The 27,709-nt window shown below is 35.8% G+C and overlaps 1 protein-coding gene across 1 annotated transcript in view; it reads right to left on the reverse strand.

Moving 5' to 3' along the window:
* The window catches only part of DOCK2 (dedicator of cytokinesis 2), a 133,741-nt gene that overhangs the window by 871 nt on the left and 105,161 nt on the right, over positions 1 to 27,709 (reverse strand). Inside the window, exons 31-51 of the mRNA XM_008498711.2 lie at positions 25,312 to 25,412; positions 25,167 to 25,225; positions 22,969 to 23,117; positions 20,769 to 20,854; positions 19,561 to 19,717; positions 18,898 to 18,938; positions 17,933 to 18,023; positions 16,520 to 16,639; positions 14,713 to 14,802; positions 14,112 to 14,216; positions 12,898 to 13,039; positions 11,640 to 11,721; positions 10,791 to 10,875; positions 9,210 to 9,296; positions 8,699 to 8,875; positions 7,745 to 7,828; positions 6,269 to 6,406; positions 5,178 to 5,305; positions 3,287 to 3,467; positions 1,671 to 1,791; positions 547 to 689 (exon numbers count right to left, since the gene is read on the reverse strand). Coding sequence (XP_008496933.1) covers positions 547 to 689; positions 1,671 to 1,791; positions 3,287 to 3,467; positions 5,178 to 5,305; positions 6,269 to 6,406; positions 7,745 to 7,828; positions 8,699 to 8,875; positions 9,210 to 9,296; positions 10,791 to 10,875; positions 11,640 to 11,721; positions 12,898 to 13,039; positions 14,112 to 14,216; positions 14,713 to 14,802; positions 16,520 to 16,639; positions 17,933 to 18,023; positions 18,898 to 18,938; positions 19,561 to 19,717; positions 20,769 to 20,854; positions 22,969 to 23,117; positions 25,167 to 25,225; positions 25,312 to 25,412 — 2,367 coding nt within the window. The remainder of the gene's footprint in view (positions 1 to 546; positions 690 to 1,670; positions 1,792 to 3,286; positions 3,468 to 5,177; positions 5,306 to 6,268; positions 6,407 to 7,744; positions 7,829 to 8,698; positions 8,876 to 9,209; positions 9,297 to 10,790; positions 10,876 to 11,639; positions 11,722 to 12,897; positions 13,040 to 14,111; positions 14,217 to 14,712; positions 14,803 to 16,519; positions 16,640 to 17,932; positions 18,024 to 18,897; positions 18,939 to 19,560; positions 19,718 to 20,768; positions 20,855 to 22,968; positions 23,118 to 25,166; positions 25,226 to 25,311; positions 25,413 to 27,709) is intronic.

Below are 27,709 nucleotides of genomic sequence, written 5' to 3' on the forward strand. Positions count from 1 at the left end.
AAATTCAACAGTTTCAGTTGTTTGAAACTTCCACAAAAGTCAGTAAAAAGCTTCCTGCTTCAAAGGGAGGCAGCTTGAAAGCAACATTGATGATTCCAGTGTAAGGAAACTGCTGTTGTCCATTCAGCTTATCTGACAACTCATCCTGCATGCTTTGCCACAGATGTTCTGCTTACTTCACTCTGGTGCTAATGTTAATTGTCCAGACTTATTATCTCCAACAACAAATAACTGCTTTCGTCTTTTGCTAATAAATGTTACATAAAGCAACTCGGATAGAATCAGCAGTTCAAATGAGACCTCTCGTGGTACAGATGCAGAACTGCACATTTGCCCTACCTTACAAAGATGCAGCTGCCTACTCCAGACAGCACAGGGGCAAGGTTTTACTTTCCCATAAATTCGATTTATACTCTTATGTATAAACTCGATTATGCTTATGTATAAGCCCATAAAATCGATTTATACTCTTAAACTACTTAATTTTCAGAGCTTAGAATTTTTGAAGACCTAACACTTTTTTCCTTGTAAACACAGAGAACTCACCATAGTTTTAAATAACTGATTCACTTTCTTTTTTTTGAAGGTTTTCTTGTCACCATCTGAGGTAGAAGGAAACACTGGCTGACTCAATCTGTGTGATGCAAATGTTTCATCAGGAGCCCCAAGGCCGACGGACAGAGTTAAACCTTAGGATGTAAACACAGTGGTTACACAAAACAAAACCAAAAAAAGGGAAAGACAGAGTGTAAGACAAAGTAGAATTCAAAGTAATGAACTACTGTGACTGCTAAAAAGAAATTATATTTTTAATCTAACTATATCCTTACAATACAAAAGCAACTTTATAACATTGAAACCAAAGAGTGAAAACAATGAACCAATCTGATCAAAGAAATAAAAATACATAAATACACAAAAACCAAACAGGCCATAATAGTCTGTTGTGTTGTGTTAGATGTCTGCTATAGGACTGGAAACATAGGGACATTGAGAGCAAGAGGTTAAAGGAAAGCTAGAGAGAAGCAGGGGATGCAGGATATTGAAAGGGAGCCCATCCTCTCTACATACTCTATCCTAGAAATGAGTTGTCCCTTCCATTACCCCTCCCCCTTCCCTGTATCTCTTATGCCTGTCAGTCCTCCTGGTGGACACTAATGCTAGATCTTGTTTACCTTTGCTGTTGCTGTGAGGGAGAGTTGTGAGATTCCTCCCTGATGTCAAAAGCAAAAGTAGAAACACTGCTATGGGGCAACCCCTAGGGATATTCCCCTGTCAAAGCCAGGTACTGAGCACTTCTGTTTGAAACCCTGTCCTCAGCTGTGAGGCTGCAGGAGCCCTTGCTTCTGCAAGAGAGACCCTATGGAGCAAGGGAGATGACTCTTTCAGGGCAAGGGAAATGCCCACACTGAACAAGGTAGCAAAATCCCATGCTTCATAAGTGAAATTTTAAGAATGTGCATGTTACCACTAGGCAGGACAGTGCTACCAAGCAGTAGGAGCAGTCCAGCCCCACATGTGGAATGGACACTTCAGTTGTAATCCTTGTCTCAGAGGCATGGAGCCATACAGAGAAAGCTCCCTGTTCTGCTTGGTAGCCTTCATTGCTATCTTTTCTTAATGCAGAAATCAGGAAGTGCAGAACTCTTATCTTACTGTAAGCAGCTTACCTGGGATTGTTGGCATGGACCGACTGACAGAACTCATCTGCTTGAGGACAGATGTTTTTTGAGGTGCCTCTACATGTTCTGAGAGGTTGGTGTCACTCATGAATTCATATTTCCTTGGCAGCTGTTTCACAAAAAGGAAAAAAGGTATTAATGGTGAATTCAGATACTAGCAACCAAGATATAAGCAAAATAATATTCTGGGAAAAGCATAGAAGAAAATACTTAATAAACAAATTATCCCTAACCCAAGTTCTTTATGGGACTGCATGCTGAGTAAACAATGAGAGTAACTAGAAGGAGTAACTCTGCAGAGTCCACACATAATAGAACAAAGTAGCTAAAAACATGGAAAAAATTTGCGGATGACTTACAGTTTGCTAAGTACTTCTCATTCCACACGGAATTAACTTTACTCTAAAAACAGCTATCTAGAAGAGATTCTGTGATCTGGAACTGTAGGATGGTATTCCTATCATCTCTTTAGAATAATATCATCAGGCAGCTCTGACTGTGATCTGCCAAGCAAAATGAAGTTTGGAAAACATCATTCCTTATGGCACGAACATAGCCAGCTCAGCTGCTGCAAGGCTTGTCACATTTTCTATGAAGACAAAGCAAATCTGTAAATCTGTATGTACTGAAATTCCCACTTTTAGGTGTATGTGTTACCTAATTTAATCAAGAGACCAAGGTGCAGCTGTTTTTGTACGTTAATGTTTCTCACAACACAACTGTACTTTACATCTCTCATCTGTGTAAGTACATGTGGTGTAAGATAACCACAAACCTCCATAACTTTCTCATTGCTTCATAGATGAATCTTACAATTCACTTTGCCTTTGACAATTTCTTCAAAAATTTTTTATCAATCACTAATGCTCTCTCCATGTAATTCAACAGTTTGTTACTGCTTGTAGACAGTGCTTGTGTAACAACAGGACATCTTTCAAAATTGTGGGTTTGGATATTTTTTTATTATTATTATTACTATTATTTCTTATACCAAAGGAAAAAAAGTCTCATGAGAATTAAGCTTAAAAAACCCAAACACCCATAATGTAAATTGTGTAAGTCATCTTAAAGATGTGGCAGTGCAGTAAAAGCACTCAGATGATCTATGGAGCAAGACATGGAAGTGCTCCCAAACTTCAGTCTGGCACCATTTAAGGAACACTGTTTGCTGTCTTGCAGTTTCCTAACAGCTGCATGTTCCATAACGAGCTATAAAAGGTACAAGGCTCATCACTTCTGAAATAGCCCTGACTGCAAGGAGCTGCCATGAAATATCAGCACAGTTAATTGCCTCTCCACAGGAAAGTTAGCTTTACCCTCCAAATACAGTATTCCATTTTAAACTAATTCAGCTTCACAGTTTGCACTCTCAGGGCTATATTATCTGTCATAATAAGCAAGCAGAGATGTTCTGATTTTTCCATTGATTTTTCTCCTCAGCATCTTGCAGGTTTCATTCATGGCAGGGCAGGCAGATGACTTCTGCATCCTGCATACTTCACACCATGGCACCTTAAGTTCTATGTGACATGCTTTTATTTTCCTAAGCAGAAATCTCCTCTGTGTTATGGATTATAAAATACTACTCCGGATCAGTAACATACACATTTCATGTCAGAGACAGAAATATCAGGTGCTGTCTTCTCATCAGCAAACACCACACTGCTTCTTTTTGTTCTTTTTTTGGATCTTCTCATCTTCACTTCACGGGGAGGATTAATTTGCTGAGCAGTCTCCTCTGGTTCTGGTTTTACTGGCTTTGGTAGCACTACTTCCAGATCAAAGCTGCAGGAACAAAAGAAAAAAGTACAAGTTGCTGAGTGATATTTTAAAAGCCACTGGTATTCTGATGTAATTTCCTCATGAAATACAAATGCAGGTCATCCTTTCCTTCACCTTTCTATGCAGCCTTGCAAACTGTTGGCAAAAAAATGTATGTGCTTCAGCTGGAAACTGTAGATAAGATTCCTTCAGAAGGTTTGACATGGTCTTAAAATGTTGCAAACAATGTAAAATATTAAGTGCAAATCTCTTTTCAAAGATTTGTGCATTAGCTTAAGGACTCCTACACCAAGCAGAATTGGAGCTCACTTGGCAGGTCTGAGCTCAGTGATGATGGTGCTAAAAGCAAGACTTGTTACTTGGGTTGCTGGTAACAGTGGAGAAGAGTATTGCTATTTATTGTCAAGTTTTAAATGCACCCTACTAGTTACTTCACCATACTGGACAAAAATGCCTTTACCCAATGATAAAAACAAAAAACTCACTCCTTATCTTCCTCTATTTTTTGTAGCTAAAAAATAGGACTTTTTTCATTAAAATATGAAATTGGTGCTTCTCTACTTATGTCATTAGCCTATTGAAGACAGGGCTGGATTTAATTTACAAGAAAACCTGTTAGAGAAAGTAGCACTGTGAATATGTTGAATGGTGCTTCCTAGAAGCAAATAATTATCATGAGAAAGTAAAGTAGGTGCATGACTCAGCTGCTGAAATACAGGTGCCTGGTTCCATGGGACAGATGCTTTACTAAAGATATGGAGCTGGCAGATAAAGCATAATTCATATTTCTGTGCTGCACCCTTTCTGAGAGGGAGCTTAAGGGCATGAAGAGCAGCCTGGGGCAACACTACCCAGCTTTGTTATACAACTCAAAAAATATGAGTAGTCTTAAACAATGAACTGGCAGTCAAAAATGGAAGGATAGTGGGGCATCTTAAGAAACACTTCCAAGTAAGGGTCATACAACTTTTGGACTTTTTTGTGATTGAAATTCAGCAATCCAAAAAAAGGGAGAACAGATTTTTAAAAAACAAGACTAACAATCAAAACACTGCTCAGCAAGTTTAATTTTACAAGATCTTGCTGTATGACACCAAAAAAACCATACCTTGTCCAAGAAGACATTCTATGTACCCAATATTTATAATTTATATATAATAATATATATACATAATTTATAAAGTGATCAAAACAATTTGTGGATTAAAAAATTTCATGAACACACCTAACAACTCTTACCTCAAATCTAACAGTTTCTAAGTTCCCCAGCTCAGCAGTTAAGACAGCATCAGGAAAAAGCACTTTACGTTACTACAAGCTTTCTGAAACATTCCAAATCCTTACTTGCAAGTTTATAAATACTTTACTCTTCCTCTCCAGCTTTTTTATGCAAAAAGATGCTAATTAAGTTAAAAAATAAATAAGCTTGCAAAAAACCTATATCTTTGTATTTTTTTGAAATGCCGCTTAAATTTCTCCAAAATGGAATGCCACTTTTTTCTAGTGAGACCAAAGTGAATTTTGTATATTCAGTTAAAATATTGTAGCTTCAGGCCTGGATGAAGTGATAGCTACTGTTAAAAAAGTTGTCTTCAGAGACTGCTAGTGGTCTTTATCCTTGAATGTTTTTTCCCCCCCATCTTTTAGTTTCATTCCATTATACTGTTTATAAAACAGGAGTGAAAGAAATTTCATATTGTATTCATAACCAACCTTTCTGAAGCAATTTTGTTTGGAGTACTGCAGTCTGAATTCATGGAAGCCAGGGAAATAACTGATAACTGGCGATAGGATCTCAGCATTGACCTTGGCCGTCCCACTCTCTTGTCATCAAAATCTGGCTACAGGGTGGAAAAGAGAAAAAGATTTTCTCTCAAACTACTTTATGTGAACCTCATACAATCTCTTCATACTAGGTCTTGAAAAAAGATCAGACATTTTAACATTGGACATGAAACGAGTTATTTGCTATTATAAATTACTGTGATTTTTTTTTTTTTGTTTGGATACAGTCTATGACCTCTCAAACTTAATTGTGCAGCCAGTAGCTAAATAAACTACAACTGACAATTGTATATGTGAAAAAGAAATAAACTATCTGCTGATATTAGTTTAAATATTAAAGTACTTGCTTGAGGCAAATAGATGGATTTACTCCTTGCTTCTATGCACTATTCACACTGTCTGCAACACAACAGGTTCTGCCATCTCTATAATTAGTACAGCCTTTTTTAATTATATGTTTGCAAGTGTTGAACAAAAGTAAGATTTCCCTAGCAGCCAGACAGGAAGAGCATTTCTTGTTAGTTCTGGAAGTGTTTAGTTTCTTCAGGGGTGACTTCTGGAATTTAAAACTGTAGAGCAGAGTCTACAGAAACTCATTACTTATACTCCATTAAAAAAAGAAAAAAATCCATTTATAATCAATGCTGAAAGCCTCAACATTAAATAATTACCAAAGCAATTGAACCTTAATGGTCAAAAACCGCCAACAAACATCAATTGAAGATGAAAGCCCTAAATCACTAAGATAAACTACAAAGAGAAGGAACATAAGAAGTTGCTTTTTACATGCTCAATAGAGCTGAAAAAAATTTAAAGTTTAATAGAATCAATAAAATACTCTAAATCTTCCAGAATACAGAATATTTGATATGTCAGAGAATGGAATAATCTGTTCAAATATAAAACTCAGGTCTTACTAACTTCAGGTCATAGTAAAATAACAAGTAATGGAAGTTTAGCATGTGTTTTTGTTTAAAAGAACAAGAGAAGGTGCCAGAGAAGTTAAAAGAGAGGAATACCAATTCTCTGGCTCCATACTGTTTCTCCACTTTAGCTTTTAAATGTTTGAAACACTCCTCCATACGGTCATGGAAAGGACGAAGATTATCAGAAACTCTTCTTTCATGAATTTTAATTCCAGCACCAAGGAAAGGTATCTTGAAGAAGGTAAAGGCAAAAAAAGAAAAAAAAAAAAGAAAAAGAAAAAAGTGAGAACTTTAAACTGCTCCATTTTAAATATCTTCTAAGTTAACTGCAAAATTCTTACTGTGACTGCCAGATAGATTTGCCAGCTGACCTCAGCTTTTGGCAGCAACTGAAAGATTGAAAGGGTCCTGAAAATTGAACTTGCTCAGTAAACTTTTTAAAAATGTCAGGTGCATCAAAGGGCATGTTTTCTCTCTTCTATGTTTTCACTTTTCCAGGGATGGGGCATCTACTGTCTCTCTGGGAAATCTGTTCCTGTATTTCTCCCCTCTCATTTTAAAAAAATTCTTACTTATGTCTAAAGAAAAACCTTCCACAAACACAAAACAATGAACACCCACCTCTAGGGAAGAATTATATTCCAAGAGAATTTCTGAGATTTGCAAATTCTGGCTTTCCCAGTAATTTATAAATTCCTCATGACTTCTGTCATGCTCTCTGTGCTGTCTCCAGGAATACAACCCGAGTTTAGAATCCTGGCTCTTTTCACCATAAGTGTAGCCCACTATCTGTGGACTCTGATAAACCATTCCAAATGATACATTCTACATGGTACTTTTCTGGCCTTCCCTTGCATACAAGGAGATATAAAGGCAATTCCCCTGATTCCAGTACCATTTCATCTCATTCTTAACAGACCTACAGTGATGAGACTCCTCAGAAAACACAATGGGACTTTTCTAATTCAGTCATTTCTCCAGTTTAAGCATAAATTTAAAAGAAATCTGAAAGACAGGATGAGTTAGATCCCTGGGAGTGTTATATCATTCACATGCCACATCACAGGGTAAGAAATGATTGCTAAGTTGTTTTGGCAGTGACCAGTGTGTTAGCAGAGGAACACACACTCCCTGCTAGGCACAGAGAATATGCTTCCTGTTAGGATAGAGAAGTTCCCCTACTTCAGGGAAAGTATTAGTATCTAAATAGGATAATAAATATATGGTCTTTTTACAGCTACACATATTCTGAAACAGATGGTTTAGTCTACCAGACTATTTTACTACAAGCCCCTTTTCAAAAAAATGTTATGAACTCACAAGAACCTTCTTCTACCCCACCCTACACTTTGGGGAAACAGTAAAAAACAAATAAAAAAACAAAACCAAAAACAAACCCCAACACCAAACAAACAAAAACCAAAAGACAAACAAACAAAACCCAACAAACATGCAAAACCAAGTCAAAAATTACACAGACATCTAAATGCTATGTTCTCCTGCAAGAAAGGAAGAGAAAAAAGGAATAGCTGATGAAGCTTTAGTTGACTACTGACAGAAAGAAGTTACCTGCCAAGCAATTAAATCTTTGAGTCTATTCAGCTTTTCTTGATCCTCTGGATGGTCTCTATAATATTCTTCTGTAAAGAAAGCCTTAGACAAGAAAAATAATTTAGTCCATCATTCTGACAGGTAAAGAAATCTGTGATTACGCCACTGGCTCCAGCTGGTGATCATTATATTGGACATCAAACAAGACAGACCTATGCATGCTCCTTGACCATACACTAATAGTGGTAATTCCTCATTATATCAATTGAAATCTGACAAGCTGAGTCTACTGAGCATGGAACATGCTCTTCATCAAGAAATGGCAGGCAGAAATAGAGCTCTACAGCTGTGGGGTAACCTTACCTTATTTTTTTTTCATCCAAAACATTAACAGTTAATACTTTAGGATTTAAATTTATATGAGTATTTAAAATTCCTGATTTTTCTCCAGCCCCACTTTCACAATGTAGCCTTAGGGACAAATTTTCTACAGTTCAGTTCCTTAAAAGACATGGTTTTTTCCATGCAACTCCAGAATAGCTTTTAACTGTATTCCTGTTTAATGGCTGCTGTTACTGAGAAAACCTGATGATGGTTTAATTGACAACCCACACGTAAATACTCCAGACTTACAGCAAGATTGAGTTTATCTTTTTACTCCAGACCAAATATCCTGATGTGCAAGAGCCTTTTCATCACAAAAGGGGTATTGCATGTCACATGTATTTGAAAATCCTCATAACTACAATTAATACTGAGTTTCAGTTACTCTAGTTTGCTAGTTTCTGCTCTAAGAGACAGGATATGAGGTTATTTCTGCTTTCAAATTAGGATATGGGGATATCTTAATCAGTGGAATTACAGCTTTCATACTCCCACCCTACATCCCAGTGCCACTGAGAACAAAAGATGTAGCAGGAATATGAATCAATGTGCCTGAAACAGTCTTTGCACTGCCTTAGAGGCTCTTACCTTCTCATATTTAGCAAAGCCACCCATAACAGCTGGATCAACTATTCCATTCAGAAACATAGAAAGTGGATTAATAGGAAGGTTCTCATCACTCTGGTACTGGTTAATCATCATCAAAATTTTTTCATTTGTCATGGACATGGTCTCAATAGCATTCTCTAAAGGACTAATTGTAGTCTACAAAGAAACAAAAGATTATTAAGGTTTATAAAGAGATAATAAGGTTCTTGGTTCTTCTTGGTTTTATAAAACTTCACTTATATAAACAACATTCTTAGAATTCAGCAAAGGAACACAGATTTGTTCAGTTCTCTTAGGATTTGGTTCTCAAACTATAAATCAGATGCAAGATGTACTGATCCCAGCAGCAGAATGATAAAACAATTACAGTTATTTATATATAAAAGAAAGTAAATAACATTAGTCTTGTGTAACAAATTTGCCAACAACTTTGTACATGAAGATCTATGTAGTTACATGTTTTACAGGTTCTTAGTAGGTTGATACACACCTGTGACATGGAGACAACTTCAAACCACCGTAGAATTCCAGGAAGTTTGTATGCTGTAACAAATGATGTTCTCTCAATCCACATAGACTATTAAGAAAACAGCAGAGAGAAAAATGGTACTTCAAGATTTAAACTTTAAACTTTTTTGCCTTCTGATCCAGTGAAAAGAAAGTAGATGGCAAACATACACATTTTTGTATAAAGGGACACTGGAAATGGAAACGAGCAGAGCAATTTGCACAAATCATTTTTATCATTAGGCCACCTTCAGGCACTAAATCTGCTCAAAGCAGAGGAAGAAGAAAATTACCCTTGAATCTTTTAGTATCTATTCCTATTTTTGCCATTACAGATGGAATGACTGTGACTAAATGACCTACTCTCACCTTTATCCAGATTCTACTTCCTCCTCTTTCGAAATGTATTTCTGCAATTAAAAGCAGTAATAGTGCTTTAACAACTTGACAGTTGTTAAAATTATTCCTACTTTTTTTCCTTTCCTCTTCTGAACAAGACCAGCTCTTGGTACTTTAAAATGCCACTACTTCCTTTACCCTACTGCTCCTAACCTGCAGCACTGAGACACTGAGAATAATGAAGGGAACGATGACATCCTCCAATTATGCCAATTTCTATCCCCCTGAGGTAAGGATGCATATAATTTTTTGTCACCAGCAATGAAAACTTCAACAATTTAATTTCTGTAAAACTACTTCAAGGTATATTCATAAATGGCAGCAAAAATCTCCAGGTTGCAAAGGAAACCAATTTGCATCATGAGTCTTGACAAAACAGTGCAAAGCTGAGACATCAGGGTAGTGTCCTGCATCTGAAGCAGTTCATTTATCAGCAGGTGATCAGCTCCTTACATCAAACTATTGACACAACCAATCAGCATGCACAGAACTGAATTGTACAGTTTTAAAACAAATTTCCCATCATTATCCCAAGAAACAGTTTTAGCCATTAAGATTTGATGGTACGTTTTTCACAAGAAACTATTAACAGATATCTGTAAAATTAAAATATAGCCTCTTTCCACAGTTTTATCATGACACTGGAAAATAATTTATGATGTTGCAAATCTCCTAGGATATTTGAACACTGAAGACTTTTTCTCAGTATTGCACCATTATGTATGGGAATAAAAATGACATATGTATTACTCTAATTTGTCAAGATTTCACAAGACTGATGAAAGCAGACAGCACATACCTCTCACTGCCAAGCTGGCAGCTAACAGAAGTGCTGTAAAATACAGGAGGTAATATCTGTGATGCTTATTTACACGTCATCTTGTTTCCTAATGAAATTGTGTACAAGAAAAGCATTACTGCTTAACACAAATGTGTTGAATGTACTAATTACATACAGTTTAATTGCAGCTGAAACTGATGTATCACTGAGTAAGAATTTAGGAGTAGTGCTGAAATAGAGAAATCTTATGGGTTTTTTTTTTGAACCAGATCCTAAAGTAAAGATGTCTGCAATGAGTGATGCAAGACTAAAAAAAATATCTAGATTAAAATCCAGTCACAGCTACCAGAACTGCATCCATCACCCTGTCAGGCATTTCCTTACCGCAAATTCATTTTCAGGATCAACAGAGCCTTTTCTGACTGGTCTTGAATAGTGGAACCGGTGCACATTGTTGGACTTATAAAAGCTGAAAGATTAAAAAGAGACTACTGTAAAATACAGCTTTCAGAAATTTATGACTCTTGTTATCACAGAGAAGTATTTAATTTTGAGTCACTTGAGGTTTTAATTACAAGCAAATGTATTGCTCATAGAAAAAGCACTTAACTGAAAACTCAGGAGACAACTACTTTATCTATATATCAGGGTAAACACAGAGTATGCTACAGGTATTAAGCTTCAGTTTGTGACATGGTGTTATTGCCAGGCATAAAAATTGCAGAACTTCAGCTTAATGTTAAAACGTGCAGACAATCTAAGAAAAGATTTTTACTGCCCTGTAGTCTTGCATGCATACTGCTTGCCTGCTTTATAATAGCACTCAAAAGAAATAGATTGTCTTAAAAATAAGAAACATAATGTTGACCACAGTATTTCCCACCATGTCTTTTGCACTTGGCAAGGTAAGTTGCAAGACTGTTTTACAAGAGCCTTCAACTCAAATATTCTTACACTGCCAGTCACCTCCAGCATCCCTCTCTCTCCATTCTGTGACTAAGAAGGTGTGTTGAAAACTCAGTAACTTGGGCCCACAGCATGAATGCCACCTCCCCACCCTGTAACCATGGCAGATGGCCTTTCATGAATTTCCAAGGGAATTCCTAAGTCAGCAGACTCAGAAAACAAAAGATTCATTGGTGTGTGACTGTTCACAAAACAATGGTTGTCTGTTTAGGAATTAAATTACCTATTTAAATTAATTTAAATTACCTATTAAGGAAATTCACTTACTTGATAATTTGGTCTGGTACTGCCTTATTTTTTAACCTAGGTTGGTCCTCCAGCACTGGTTGCACTGTAAAACACTGGATATCTGAAATCATGTATGCTAAGGATGTGTTATTAATTACCAGTGGAAGATACTGTAGGCTGTAGGGGAAATAAAAGCAATAACTGTAAAGACATTTCCTGATGAAAAATCTGCAGAGCTGAGGATTTAATTTAAAGAGCTTTCTTGGAAAAAAAAAAAAAAAAAAAATCTGACAATAGTAGCCAGTGAATATAAATTAATATTAAATTTGAGCTGCATATTTTTATTTACTGAGCTTAAGTGTCTATAGCTAAATTTTTAATCACACAGATCACTCAAAGTTTAAGGCCCATCCAATTTACAAAAAATTAACAACATCTAATGTTAACAGTTTCAATATTTAGCTTTTGGCATGCATAATGTCATAATGTATAGCATTTCATCTTTCAAATCTGTAACTGAAAAACTGAAAAGCCCTTTTACTTAAGATTTCCGTTTTCTACAGAAATGATATTTTTTAAGTCCACATTCTGTATTAATAAGTACATATATCATAGTCCTACATACGTCAGTATGTTTGAAACTAATGCTCTCAGGTTAGATCCTGTAATTCCTTCTCAAGTGAATAAGCAGTGCTTATCTCCTTAGTTGCAGTCAGGCTCAACCAAATTCTACTTTAAGGAAAGGCTGAAGCACACGTCACAGAAAATAAAATTAATATAAGACAGACTTAGAAGCTTGGCTACCAAGTTTAATGCTCTATTTTAGACTCCCTGCCCCAACAGTGTGAAAAGAAAGCAACAACAACTGGCTGCTTTAAACCTGACCAGCTTTAAACCTGACTGGTTTTGCCATTTGAAGAAAATAGGGATAAACCATGTATGAACCTGGATGAATTTTCTTCACTTAAGTTGCTATCAACCACTGAAACAGGATGGATGAGAGAGACTGAGTCACCACCCCTGGAGGGATTCTACAGAGATGTAGATGTCATGCTTAGGGACAGGGTTTAGTTGCAGACTAGATTTATGTTTGGACTCAGTCTTTAGGACCTCTTCCAACCAAAATGATTCTGTAGTGACTGAAAGAGGCAGACTCTTAATAGGAGCAAACCATAAAAGACATGCAGGACATAAATATGTGCAAACTGAGCTTCCATACTAATAAAATTTCATCCTTAAAAAAAAAAGTTTCCCCATCCTGCCTTTGTTCTGTAATCTCCTCCATGTTCAAGGATACATTGACCAGGAGAGTTCTTCACATCTTCTCCAGGTGCTGAAGTGGTGGTCATCTTCTCTGCACTGGGAAACTGACTCATCAGCTGTGCCTGGAAATCCTCTCTCCTCTCATATTCCTTCCCACGATAGATGAACACTTTGTTCTGCAAGGAATAAACAGCTGATTTCTTGGGCTGCATGATACTGAGGCAAAAGTTACAGATGCATGTTTATGAGTACAAAGACACAATAGGGTCTCCAAATAATGGAATCAGTGTTACTGCTTTCTGAACATGAATTAACTCCAAAGCAAGACATCATTTTGACCAGGTGCAGGAATCCCTCACTGTCTCTCCTGGGGCCCTGCTTTATGCTGTTAGACAGAAAGATGATAACCTGGCATCACCACTGGGGGTACTCCTGTAAAGCAGGATAAAAACATACTGGGAGGAGAGAAATTCCTTTTCTTCTTGTCTGTCAGGTTAAAAGATTTTCTTTCAAACACATTCTGGGTCCAGATTTCACAGATTTCTAATGTCAATGTATAGGTCTGGTCCTTCTACTTGGTAGTAGGAAACGTCCTCATTTACAATACAGTCTAGCCCCAAATCTGCTCATCTGTGATGCAGATTCCTTAATATATCAGGCTACTTCTGCAATACCAGAAACAAAAGGGGTGTAGCCACCTTTGGTGTGATAGTAGCATCATGTTTCACAATCTTTCCAATATTTTCAAGCAACTTTGGAACTGGGAGAGGTCTTTCATTGCTTTCCAAGTATGAAGAAAGCTACCATTTTGACTACAATAGGCAAGAAAAGAATTTATTTTTTTATTCTACAAGAAAAAAGCAAATATCCAGGTTAGTTTTATGTTCTGACTACATGTACTAATGTGATTAAAAGAAAACAATGATCTTGAAAAAAAATTAAATAAAAGCCAGTTGTGCATGACTTCCTAAGTTTGGCAGATTTCTTGAAAAAAAACCATCCCCTTTCTTGATTTCCCCACATGGTAGCCCGTGTACAGAGGAAACACATGCGGAAAAAAAAATAAGAAAAAAATCAGTATCACTTTATAACTAAAATAAGAAATCAGATTTTGACTACAGTCTTGCACCAAAGCACAACTAAATCCATGTCAAATATCCCCAGAGACTCACTTGCATCAGTAGAGTACGCTCATATTTTAGAAGCATGGAAAATACATTTAAAAAGTAAGAAATTAAACATGTTTACCCTTAGGAAGGTGGGGAATCCTTGGCCATAATACCCAACAGCAAAATAATCTGGTTTAGGTCTCAGAATTTTCATGATGTTTTCATAGAACTTGGCTTGTTGAATCTGAAAGCAAAACCAACTGTAATTATTTCTATTTGTGGTATGGCTTTTTTCCATTTATTTTTTAACCTCTGTAGTGTACTGCAGATATCAGTGGATGTGCAAGAATTAGTGATTATCAGTTGCTAAACTATAGCAATAATCAGCATATACGACTCTACCGTGGTATATTAAATATGAAATATTGTTTACATTTATATGCAAATATACATAGTGCCTTATAAATACATAATGCCTTTAAATTTTGCTAACTCAAAACATTTAGTTTGTCTCTAAGTTTCAAAATATCTTAATAAGCACAAAACTTTAACAAACAGTTTTTCATGAATCTCTTCCTTAATTACTTTACCATGGGAAGGTTACAATACAGTACTGCAACCCACAGACAAATGGATTAAAAATAATAGTAGACACCAAGCTTATACATAACTGTCATCTGATAGCTCAAAGTACTAATATTTATGTGACCAAAATAATTAAGATCTGTATATACTCTTACCAGGTTCTGACTTAGAAGTTCATAGTCAAAAACTTCCTTTTCATACTGCTCTGCAAGTTCTTTGCATAAAGATATGGCTTCTTCCCACATCTAAAATGTAACCACATAGGCAAAAAGTAAACCAGGGTCAAAACAATTTTTAATGTGTCACTGTTTAACTACAGTTTTATTGATTGTTCTGTCTTTAAATTGAAGTAATTTTTAAACTGTACATTTAGAATGGAAGACTCGCAGCATCACACTTCAGGAAAGCAGATAAATGTTAGAAAATGTTAGAGTTTTACAGTTCATTATAGGAAGAAGTAAACCTACCTTATTCTTGCAATAAGCTAATATAAAAAAAAAAAATCACTTTTCAGATATATTATGAAAAAGAGTAAATTACTAAGGTTCTTAATATCCAGCAGACAAGCAGTGTATGAGGTTCCTGCACCTGCCTCTCTAAAACAAATGAACCTCATTTTACAAGAAATTCTGAAGCAGAAATAATCACAGGTGTCTTTCTGTATGACACCTCTCTTGTCAGCTAAAAAATTAAAAGGCTCAGACTTAAACTTGTTCTTGCCTGGAGTAGCAGCTTGTTTCTTTACATACAATTTAACAGCTACCTCTGAAAATTGGGAGGAATGACAGAGCTGCACCGGAAAGACTAGGAGAGTTTATCTCATCTGCTAAAGGCACTTAATGTACACAGCACATAAGAGGTCTTAAAGCAGACAGAAACTCCGTCTCAAACATATTTCTCAACTTCTGCCAGTTTTCTCATCCTTTCCAAATAAAGGAGACAAAAGGGTTTTTCTAAGCATAATTCTCTACTGAAGTAAGGAGGATACAAGCGGTCACACTCAGCATGACCATTTTTGCATGATGCAGATCTGAACCAGACAGCTGCAAACCTCTGATGTAGCTGAAGAGAAGCTGAATGCTAGGTAGATGAGAGATCATGAGTATGCGATCATTCTGATACATTGGGTGGGGACTGCTACACCATAGTTATTTTAGATGCCAACAAAGAAACCATGAGAAGCTATAAACAGAACTGCATTCTCCTGCACAGTGCTGAAGCATCAAAAACTTTCTACCTTCTGAATTATATGGGAGACTTTGATGGAGGAATTAAGCCTTTATTTTGCAAGAAGCAGTAACTAATTGCCTTCCTCCTTCATAGCTTTGGCTAAACCTGAAAAAGACATAATGATTACTGGATCGTCAGATTTATTAACTGCAAATTTTCGCCATGTCTTCTAAGGCTTTGATTTCTAAAAATCTCAACTCATTGTATTGACAGGCAATTTTATTAAATTTTTTTTTTGTTTTAAATACTGAACTAAACCCAGGCACTGAATATCAAAATGCAGCATGTTAGTTGGGATACAGTTAGTTTGGGATACAGTTGGGTTATAGCTCCCAGACTTCCCAAAAACAGATATGGTCACTTTTAACTGTCTGGGTTTTTGGAAGATAATGACAGAATGGTTTAGAAATGTAATCTGTGTATTCTTTTCTCAGCAAAAGAAAATACATGCAAAATTGTTTACTCTTTGACTACTGCCTGACAGAGATGCTTGCGATCAACATAAACAGTAGCCCTCTTCTTTGTGAATGTGCTTATTGAAGGAATGCGTCTACATAGAACTATATAGACCATGTTTTGAATAGGCCTTCAGGAAACAATTGTTACCTGATCCACATTTCAAAGAGGATTTCCTACACAAGTGTTTCATACAAAGCACATTTGTTAAATAATGATATGCAAAGTAACACAGTAAAAAGAGATTTGGTAGGAGGAAGAACTCTGCAGACCCACCTTTCCCTTGTCAAAGTATTCTATGATCTTCTCATACAAACTTTCTTTCAAGTGTCGACAGGTCTGTGAACACTGGAACTCTGTTGACATGACTTGGGGTGCACACTGCTCATCTGACCACTGAGAAGAAAAGTATATCCGAAAGAAGTATGATATATTGAGCATTATTTCACGTGCACACATTCCTGCTTCTGGGTTCTCTGGATTCTTTCCAAGTCTTTTTTACCCTTACACAAAAAAACTGAGAAAGAAAGGCAACGGCAATGTTCTCATTACTTCTTCAAACAAGTGCTGTATTTAATGTGCTAACCAGGGCATCATAACATTTAGAAACCTGCATTCCTTCCTACCCCTCACCCAAGCATTTTGGATAAAAATTTATGTGAGAAAGGTAGTCAATTTATTTCAGGGGTATCATCCTGACTAATTCAGACTTGATATTTTTTGTATTAAAGCATTTGCACATAATATTCTCTTCATCTGTACCAATGTATACTACCTACCTCATATTTATATGTGGCCAGAAAAGTAAAATTAAGCTTCATCAAAATAGCACCATGAACTGCCAGATTTATATAGTTTTGCACTGAAGGCAATTTTGGAAAAAATATCTAATTTTGGCTGAAGAACATTTAAATTTTGAACTTCCCCTTGAAATAGAAATGTATTTTAATGAGAGAGTGATCAGCCATTGGAATGGGCTGCCCAGGGAAGTAGTGGATTCTCCGTCCCTGGAGATATTTAAAAAGAGACTGGATGTGGCACTCAGTGCCATGGTCTAGCAACCGCAACGGTGGTAAAAGGGTTGGACTCGATGATCTCTGAGGTCCCTTCCAACCCAGCCAATTCTATGATTCTATGAACATTTCTATTGATAAAATCCATTATAATGAGAAAAAACAAGTTGTAGTGAAAAATAACAAACAGCTGTAAAAGTAAGCAAGCATTATTTGGCAGAGTAAACAATATTATTTAAAATTAGAAGTCAGATGTCTCCTTGTGATAGCTGGAAAAAAATGGTGTTTGATTTTCACTTATGTTTGGAATAGTAAGAAATTCATAAAATGAAAACACCATGGAAGTTGAGTATCTTCAGTTTTTTCACAAAATATTCTCACTAGGAAGTTAGATTTGGCTCTTAAATCACCTATTGAAAATACAGGTACAATAACCAGTGTAAATGTTCTATGAACTACTGGAGTATTTTTAACTAGAAGCCCGAATCACAGCTTGGCTTCGTGAGCAAAGATTTTAGAAGGGCTCTCCCCACACTGGCTGCAACCTGATAAGAAAACTGAAGATCCCTATGGAAAATAGCTAACATGCAGTAAATCAGAAATTAAGATGATTTACTAACTTATAAATGAGAAAATTGCAAAATTTTATTTCTATATTGAATTTATAAAATCTAACCTTCAAGAGCCAGGTATGGAGTAGAAGGGTATATGCTGCTTCTGTGTAATTCTCACAGTCTAAGTGAAGATCACGCAGTTTATACAAATACCTGTGAATGGAGAGAACAAGGATTAGACCAGATACTGACATGACTGGAATGCTGGAATGCTAAGTGTCAAAAAAGTTCTAGACAAGCTCTGCAATGAAAATCTCATAGATGCTGTGCAGCCACTACCCAGAGACTCTTCAAGGACACTCTGGGAAGCATTCAATCTCTGTGCTGTTGTTCAGACTTTCCTGTTTGCTGTGTATGCTAAAACACTGTGCACAAAAGGAGAAAGAACAAACCTTGTGTGAATTGCTGTCAGCTCCATCTCTAATGGGAAGAGGAAGAACCAGACTCAAGGTCTAAGTCAGACCCCTGACTCCATTACTTCTGAACTGCTAGTAAAGATAGTTGCCTATCTCTGTAGCCCTTTTCCTTTGCAAGGAAACATGTAAACAGGTGCAAGCACAACAAATTCTCCAGTATAGCTATAGCTCTGACAGAGAAATGCTTTACTAGTAATTCTCCATTGCATGTACTGTTGCATATTTAAATTGGCAGACTGCACAGTTCTACAAAACTCAAAGGTTTTTGTCTGCCATTCAAAATGTATGATACACCCTCCATCAAATAACAAATCCAGTTGCATTTTCTTCACTTAAAATGATAGACAATAAATATTGAGTGATTTGATCAGCTAAAAGTTGATTCATGGGGAAAAAGTGCTGATGATGACAAGAAATAATAGAATCCAAATCACTAAGGGCTAAGCAAACAATGGAGTAAGAAAATAAATGAGGCCAGGGCTACCATAGAGTCATTGCAGATGATAAACTAACATTAAGTAACATAACCCCAAGTACAATGATGAGAACAGAATTCATAAGGCAACATTACTGTCATCTCCAGAATAGATCCAAGAGAGCAACTGCCATACCTGATATACATCTCCTCACGATTAATGTCCTTGTAGAAATTCTAGGGACACAAAAATTTACAATTTCTCTTAATATCTTACTAATAAGCAATATAACATCTTTTTCCAAGGTTCTGATTTTCTTGCAATTTGAACAGCATAAGTAATACATTGTTTACAGAATATCTTAAGCTTAAACTTGGCACTACTGTTTCAAGGAATATTTTAATTAGCTATTATTATGTTTTATTATTATATATACAAGTGTATACTTCTCCTAAACAACAATTAAATCATTACTGAAACTTTTCCAGTTGGGTAACAAGAAGTATGGTTATCCAAATGAAGTAACACAATAAATTATATACCCTGGCAACAGCTGATGGCCAGAAAAGAAGCTGGTATTTATTGAAGTTGATGCCTCTTGAGCAATACCTCCAAAAAATTAATTCCAGGACTAAAGCCCTCTCTGGTCACTGTAACACTTCTGCAGTTATAGGAGTTGCTTTCAGGTTTGTGCTTATATCCTTGCAAAGAGATATAAAACTCTCTTGCCTTGGAATTTAAATCACTACTGAGCATTGTCTGCCACTCCTGTCCCCAAGAAGATCTAATTGCATCTTTAATAAAAGGATTTTAAGGCTCTTTCCCACTCCCACACAGGAATTACAAGGGAGAACATACCAGTAAGTTGACAGTGCAGCTCATGCGGTTGTCCTTGCTTTCATCACTCATCACTGCTCGGTAATCCAGCAGTTTCTCCAAGAGGCCTTTAACAAGGCTGACAAAATTCTCAACCAAGTTAAAAATGCCAGGATACTGACGAGCACACTCTGTAAGACTGCACAAAAAAACCCCACAAAAGAACATGAGTAGCATCAGCTAAAAAACTGGACCTGAAGGCAAAGGCTGAATTAGGGTTAAAACAGCTGCAGAATGCACTGGCAATTCCCTCTCTGTAGTGGCAATTTAGATAACTAAATGACAGATGGGATATGAATCAAGATGAAAAAAATGAAGCCTTTACAATTTAGGTCCTAAACTATGCTGTGTCCTTATGATTAGCAGTTTGATACAATATTAATTTAGGATGTCTTAGTGTTTCATTTACAGTGCACAACTTATATGCAAATATCAATTATTATTAAAGCACACTAATATTTTTAAACTTTCATGTCTTAAGTTTCAAATAATTGCAAAATTCAATTTATACTCCTCAGAATTATTTAAGCTTTAGTCTAGAATAGGACCTCAGCAAAGTACCCAAAACCTGATCCATCATCTCCTTTCCTGGCGCCAAGCTAGGAACAGATCCTCAGAGATAGGGACAAGGACTCCACCACTGCCCAATACATCACACACACAATGTGCCACCCGTGAAGACACAGCTATTTAAGTAAAAGAATAAGTAAAAGAATAAAACTGGATGTGGGCAGACAAGAAGAAAAGGAGATGCTATTTCAGGCTCTGGGATTGTTACAAATACAGCCATATTTTTCATAAACCATGGCACTTCACCATTTCCTCATTCCAAAACAGTCACCTTATGTAAATTGAGAGAATAAACTCTTTAACATTATAGACATTGAGAGAAGGCATTTTAAAATATCTTTTTATTAGTGTGAAACAAAACCAAGGAAGGTCACTAAGAAAAATGGGGAAAGACTAAAAATGCTGGGTAAATTTCAGTATCTTGGCTTGAAAGTCAAACAGAGAAATGCAGTTTAGGTATTACTTCTTCATAATTTAGCTGCAGCATTGAAGACTGAAATGCCACCAGGAAAATAATTATAACAAGCAAAACTACTCTTAAGTGAGACTATCAGTTTGAGAAGTGGAAACAGTAAGATAAACACCAATCCTGAGGGCATCCCTTCTCTTGCACTACTTACATAGATTCAAACAGCTGCACGTAGTGTTCATCCCCCCGTCCTCCTTCCACTTCATGGTCCAACTTTAAGATTAATTCATTTTCAAACTAACAAAAAAAAAAAAAAATCAAAAAGCTGAGCAGATATCCGGAATTCACACATTTAAATATGACATCTGAAGAATATCTTTGTATAGCTATACACATATTCCCAAGGGTTAAATACTCCAGTTGAATAATGCATATCTGACTATCCCCAGCTATCTGTTTCTGAGTACAAACTGATAAAATAACCTGAGGAAACAGGCTTCCAGTGACTGCATTTTGCATTTTAATGGAACATCTGATTCAAAATGCAGGATTTCAGAGTAAGTAGAATCACATAAACAAAGGTAAAACAAACAATCCTACAGAATACAATAATTCAGTGAACTGCTATTTCTCAGGTCTATCTAAACCCTAATTAGGAAACAGTATCATATAAGCAAAGACAGAAAAGATCCTATTTTTTCTAGTTAAACTTTTCCCTCAACTGTGTACTTTTTTTCATTTTTACTTTACAATTACGACTGCTTCATTTGGAGCCATCAGCAGCCTTATTTTATTTCTTTACTAAAAGGAATATGCAGCCTGTGTGGTGAAGAATATCACATGAAGAATATGAAGAAAGTCACGTTCATGAAAAAATGTCTAGTACTGTTTTAAATGGTTAAAATATTCTGCTGCCTGGATGAAGGCAAAAAATGAGACAACATGTTGCTATTTATTATCAGTGAGATGTCTATAGGTAAAAGGTCAGTGCTAAACGTGAATTTGCAAACCTGTATAGTATGTATATGAGAAACATTAGTAGTTGAAACTCCAGCAGAACTGTACATCATGTAGTCATCTAGTATTGCAACAGAAATTGGCAGTAAATGTTTCATCTCTGTGGCTCATCCTGAATAGGATGCGCAACACTGCTCCTCAAAGTTCTTAATGACTTCACATCCTAGAATCTCCATAGAAGAATTACTACCCTTAATGTTCTCAGAGAAAACCAATTTATTCAGTAGAAACAGCAATCTCATTTTTTGAGGGGAACAGAAGCACTACTACATTAGTACTATGCCTTAAGTATTTTTAATAGGAGTGTCAAATAAGAGAAAAATGTGATATTTATTATGCATGTTTAACTTTTTATTTATTCTATGTATATAGCAGATATTGAAATTGTGAGAAACAAACACTTCCAGTTTGCTTCAGGCTGAAAAAGAAGTTTAAAGGACACAGAATTGATTTCTGTGTGTATTAGTAACATGAATGACAAGAGATACACAGCAGTTTCAAGATAAGGCAATATTAGGTAAAACCATCCTGCTCAGTCATTTTCTAGACCCGAAGTCAGTGGACTGAGTGCAGCAGAGTGAAGACTGTGAATACACTGCAAGACAAATACCAGGTAAAAATCATCCACCTCTTAAATCCCCCCTAGTACTTATTCAGCACGTAGAGAACTGATTACTTCTCTGAGAGGCAATAATTTCAAAGATGCTGGTCCTGAACAAAAAAACCTCTTCCTAAGCATCTTTCCTGCAGTTTCTCAACAGGCTGCAAAAAAGCCAGTTCCTTCAACCAAAATAAATAAAATAGCTGGCACAAAATAGAACAAAATTTCATCGTTTCTGTGGCAAAATTGAGCCCTGGAAAGGGAATTTCTCCTCTAAATTAGTGTGTGCCTAAGTGTTATTGGCATCAGTTTGGCTTTAAAAGCCCCTGCTTCTCTAATAGATCCAAGCAATCCCCACATTTCCAAACATACTTCCATAACAAAAAATCTCCATTTTTTTCTACATAGAGTCTGAAGCACCAACCCATACAAACCTGGTTTCTGCCAATGAGATGATCTCACATCTTCCTGAAATCCTTATGCATGGTAAAATATAAAGAACTGAGACTAAGAATTCAGAGTGGATTCAATGCAGAGATGCTGAATGTAAGGTGGACAAATTGCCTTTCCAAGATCCTTAGTTCTCAGAGCCTTGAAGGCTAAAATTAGTAGAGATAAATGGCTTCCTCCCTACATCCTCAATTCGAGTTAAAATTACAAGCTTACATAACATTTCTTCTCATGAATGGAAGCATGTTAATAGATATAATCTCACTCTAAAATGACAGAACTCAGTGCCAGAAATAAGCCAGCTGAGTTGACATTTCAAATAAACATTTCAGTTTCTATTTACCTTTTTGAATTCTCCTGTCCTTTGGTATTCACACAGCATCATGTCAAAGAAAACTGGGATTGTGGCTTTCCGTAGTTCAACTTCTGGAATCAGAGTAATTTCCAAGATGGGCCCAACCATCCCCGGGATAAAGCAAATTTTGTTCTGGCCTGAAACAGAAATGAAAATTCATTATTTGAGAAAAGAGAAAATAATTCTCTTATTTTGGGAAAGCATTTAGGACATGCAATCACCTAAAGCAGTGTTTTAAACCATCTACATTGGTACTGTTACAATTTCATCATCTCTATTCCTTCTCAGCAGCTGGAAGAATGCTAAGAGATATAGTCTCACTTTAAAATGCCAGACCTCAGTGTCAGAAATAAGCATGTATACAAGCTGAGCTGACATTTTCAGCCAACATTTCAGTTCTTCAGCTTTAGACACTGCTTTTTAAATACCTGGAGTAATAAACCTAAAAATGCCCCAAATTCTATCAGTAGCAGTGTGCTACATGGTAATGTGAGGTGGTGTTAACCCTTCTAGCTTATGAAAAAGCAAAACATTACTTGGTTTTATTTCCGAATTGCACCTACCATTGCAAAGAGTGAATCAAATGAACCAATGCACACACTAACTATGCAACTATTAAAACCTCACAAAATCTTGTAACACAAGATTTAGAACTGTCACATCAACTGCCAACAAAAATCTAAATCTGCAAAAAACCTGCACCAGATCCCAAGATGTTCTTCAAATGCTGCTTGTTTCTAGCGAAAAAACCCCAAACATGTGATGTGTAGAGCAGGCCATCACACAAATCCAGTGAGCTCTGTAGGAATCTCAATGCTTCCTAAAGCTTGCAAGGAGATAAAATACTCTCAAACACAAATTCGACTTGACTTGCTCCATAATTAAAAGTAATCTGAATATGATTTTCTTCTCATAGCAGTGCCATACAAGTCTAAGCATAACTGAACTACGACTTCACATTTTATGTAACAGTTGTGGTTTTTTTTTCTTTTGCTGCATATGTATCTCCAGACAAAGAATCCCTGTTTCAGCATGAGTAGGATGCAAACAGCAGATCTCAAATACACACAAGTGGAACAGTGCTACTGCAAAATTTGTTGTATTTCATAGTGAAATGAAAACTTAAAAATTTTGTTACAGAAACAGATATTAATTATTCCAGAATCAAGAACAGGGAAACAAATATTTTCAAGTTTATACTTACCACTATCAAAAAGGATGGCAACAATATTACACTAGAAAATTAATGAATATGCTGAGAAGAGATTTAATATTTCACCGATGAAACAGCAAAAGAATCAAATCTTTTAAAATCTTGACTAGATCTTTTTGAGAAATCAGAGTATACTGAAGCATTAAGAAAAATTTCTACTAAAGATACTAAAAGGAAAAAATTTAGAAAAAGGAAATTGAAAGGGGTATATAACAATAGAGGGAGCATGTGTAAGGAAATGAAAACATTCCAAATCTCCAGGCAGGTACTGTTACACTGGTACTCCTAGAGATTCTAATAAAGAGCAGAAAGAAATTTCACATCCTAATACAACAACTTTGCAAAAATGTTCCAAGGTAAAGCAAATATTCTACATAATTTAGATCTAAAAGCTTTTGCCTCTGTCTTCTCTCTGTTAATGAGATGATGGAATCTACTGTTTTTATGATCAACTGTCTGAAATTAGATATTCAGCTCACAATTTCAAGGTATAATCATAAGTATCATCATAATTAGCTTCACTGCACATGTCAAAAACCATCCATAAACATATCTTCATAGAAAAATATATTATTGTTTCCTCTATTAAAAACTCTCAAAGGCCCAGTAATGGAACACAGCTGCACAACAAATATAAAAACATGCTGGAATTTTAATCCAATCAGATCTCAATCTGATTAGCCTACTAATTTCTGAAACTGTAGTTTCAGGCTGAGAAGTAACCACCTCAGGGAAAAATTATCTGGTTCTCAATTTCAGCAAAATAAGGTTTCTGAGCTGTGAGCTCTCAGAAATAAAAATAGGAAGTAGTCAAGAAGTATCTCATGTCAATTCCAGTCTTATTCACAACATATTTAAAGTTCAAACAACAGAAACACAGACAAATAAAAAAAAAATTCCTGTCAGATACTTTTTATTTAAACAAGAAATATTCTATGGATTCAGTTGCAATAAAACTCGTTTGCCAACTCACCTAGTTTGTACCACATGTCACAGATAGCAAAGCCAATTAAACGTCTCATATCTCCATATCTAGAAAAAGAGAAATATGTAAGGTTAGCTATCTTAATTTTACTACAAAATTAAAGACATAAGCTGAAGCATACAGTTTTGCTTACTTGTTCTGGATTTTGTTGTATTTTGCATGGGAAAAGTTTTCTAGCTGTAGTGAATCTTGGGTAATAAACGCCACAGCCAAATGAAAATAGTTGTTCCACAGCTGTAAAATCAATATAAGGAAATTGTAATAGCTTTGAGAACAATAGAAATAGAATATTAAACTATGCATAGTGCTGAATAATTTCTTAAATCAAATGATGCAAGAAATATGAGTTATTATGTTGTGCATCATTAGTATCATCATTTTTATGCTGTACATCATTAGTATTACACAACTAGCAGAAAAGCAACAAAGATTAATGTTAATAACCACTACTACATATTTGCTCTTAAGAACAAAGTAGCTGAATAAATAGGTTTTTTAAAATTTATTGTGAGATTCATTAATAAAATTAAACTATTAGCCATAGCAAGAACCAGTAATACATAAAAGACATGACATGCCAGTAAATCTTAACATCATGGAGCTAAAGGCATGGAATGTAATTACACTGCATGAGAACTACTCCAAAAGACATCTACTGTCTCTCTCTTTGGAGTCTAATTCACCATAACCTTAGTGAAATTCCAATATGTTTTGTTAAGTGCTCTCTACTTGAAACAAGGGCAAACTACACCCCTACACAACTTCTCTTAGTAATGAGCCATGTACATAAACTAGAAGAAAACACCTTATACTTCGAGTGCACAACCCATTGTTTCTGGAATCAAATTTCTTGTTCTCCAGATAACCACAATAAAGTACTTCTCTTACACATTAGAGATAGAAAGGGAAAAAAGACACTTGTCACAGTTCAAGCAAGTAAATGGTATTTTTAGAAGCTTCTCAGCACTCAGCAATGGCTTTAGACCTACTTTTAAATCATCTGCAACTAAAAAATATAGGTAGTAGGTATCAGTGAGACAGCAGAAAGGCAACTGTAAATACATTCAGTGAACATTTAATGAATATTCAAATGAAAACAAAACAATATTATTACAGAGGTTTTAATTTTGTATGGTGAAATACACCATAGTTTGGCAAACCACACTAAGTGGTTTCATCAAAAATTTATAATCACCTTGATAACCTGGAAAACTCTCTTGAGCACAAATAATAAGTATGGATAACAACACATACAAATACACACAAAAATTGCAGACATTTCCTATAATAAATAAAATCCTCTAATGTCCTCTATAATGCAAAGAAGATCTTACATTTAATTTATTCCTACCTTCAAGGCCTAACTTAAGCTCTCCTTAGCACCCTTGTTTATTTAAAAGCCCTTAGGAGGGTGTTTCTGTCTTTGAGTATTTACAGTCCAGGCAGCACATTTATTCCTTCTGCAGACACAGACTTCAGTAGCATTTCCCTGGAGACTGTTACTAACCTGTTATATATTGCAAAATTCAAAGATTCTCTGAATTCCCCCAAACCAATCATATCCTTATTAAAAAATCCTACATTTCAATATGAGCACTAGTATGGCAGCAGCTTACACCCCCATTCACACATTTTAATGATGTTCATATTCAATTTTTGACAGTATACTAATAGTTCACAGTAATTAAGAGCATTTGTCCCCAGGACACACTATTTATACCATGATAAACATGTTTCCCAACCTTATAAAAGATTTTAAAAGATTAATTTGACCAATTTAGTTTTCAGTGCCGTGAGAAACTGTAGTTATTGATTTGCAGGGAATATGCCTATATATCAATTACAACAGTAAAATGCCAAATTTATCAAATTGTACTAGATTACAGGTAGAAAAATGAAGCCATATTATTACAGTTAATGCTATTTATTCGCTTAATTAAAGTTCAATGCCACTTTTCTCAGAGTCACAGCCTGAAGACTCCATATTCTTGTTTGTAAAATATATTGCCATTTGTCCTTGATGGTTAAAAATAGGATCCTTTGCATTTCAACAGCATATTCAAGTTCAGGACTTGAAAGTTTTAAGTAGCAAAACTGACTTTAAAATCCTGTGAGGCAAAACGAAACAGATTTTTTAAATGCCAAAAAATATGATTAGAAGAGCTATTTTGTTTTCTCCCCATCCCCGATAACAATCCAAGATGTTTGTTAGAAGATAAAGGGGCTCAAGATAGCTGGTCAATATTCAAGGACCACTATTTGCAAGCACAGGATCAGAGCGTCCCTATGGTTAGGAAATCTAGTAAGGGAGCTAGGAGGCCAGCATGGTTAAAAAAGGAACTGCTGGGAAAACTTAAGTGGAAAAGGAAAATCTACAGATCATGGAAGGGGGGACTGGTCACTTGGGAGGAATATAGGACTGTTGTCAGAGGATGTAGGGAGGCAATTAGGAAAGCTAAGGCCTCCTTGGAACTTAACCTTGCAAGTCAGGTTAAGGATAATAGAAAGGGCTTTTTCAAATACATAGCTAA

Source organism: Calypte anna, chromosome 13 (genome assembly GCF_003957555.1).
Source record: "Calypte anna isolate BGI_N300 chromosome 13, bCalAnn1_v1.p, whole genome shotgun sequence".
NCBI classification, from domain to species: Eukaryota; Metazoa; Chordata; class Aves; order Apodiformes; family Trochilidae; genus Calypte; species Calypte anna.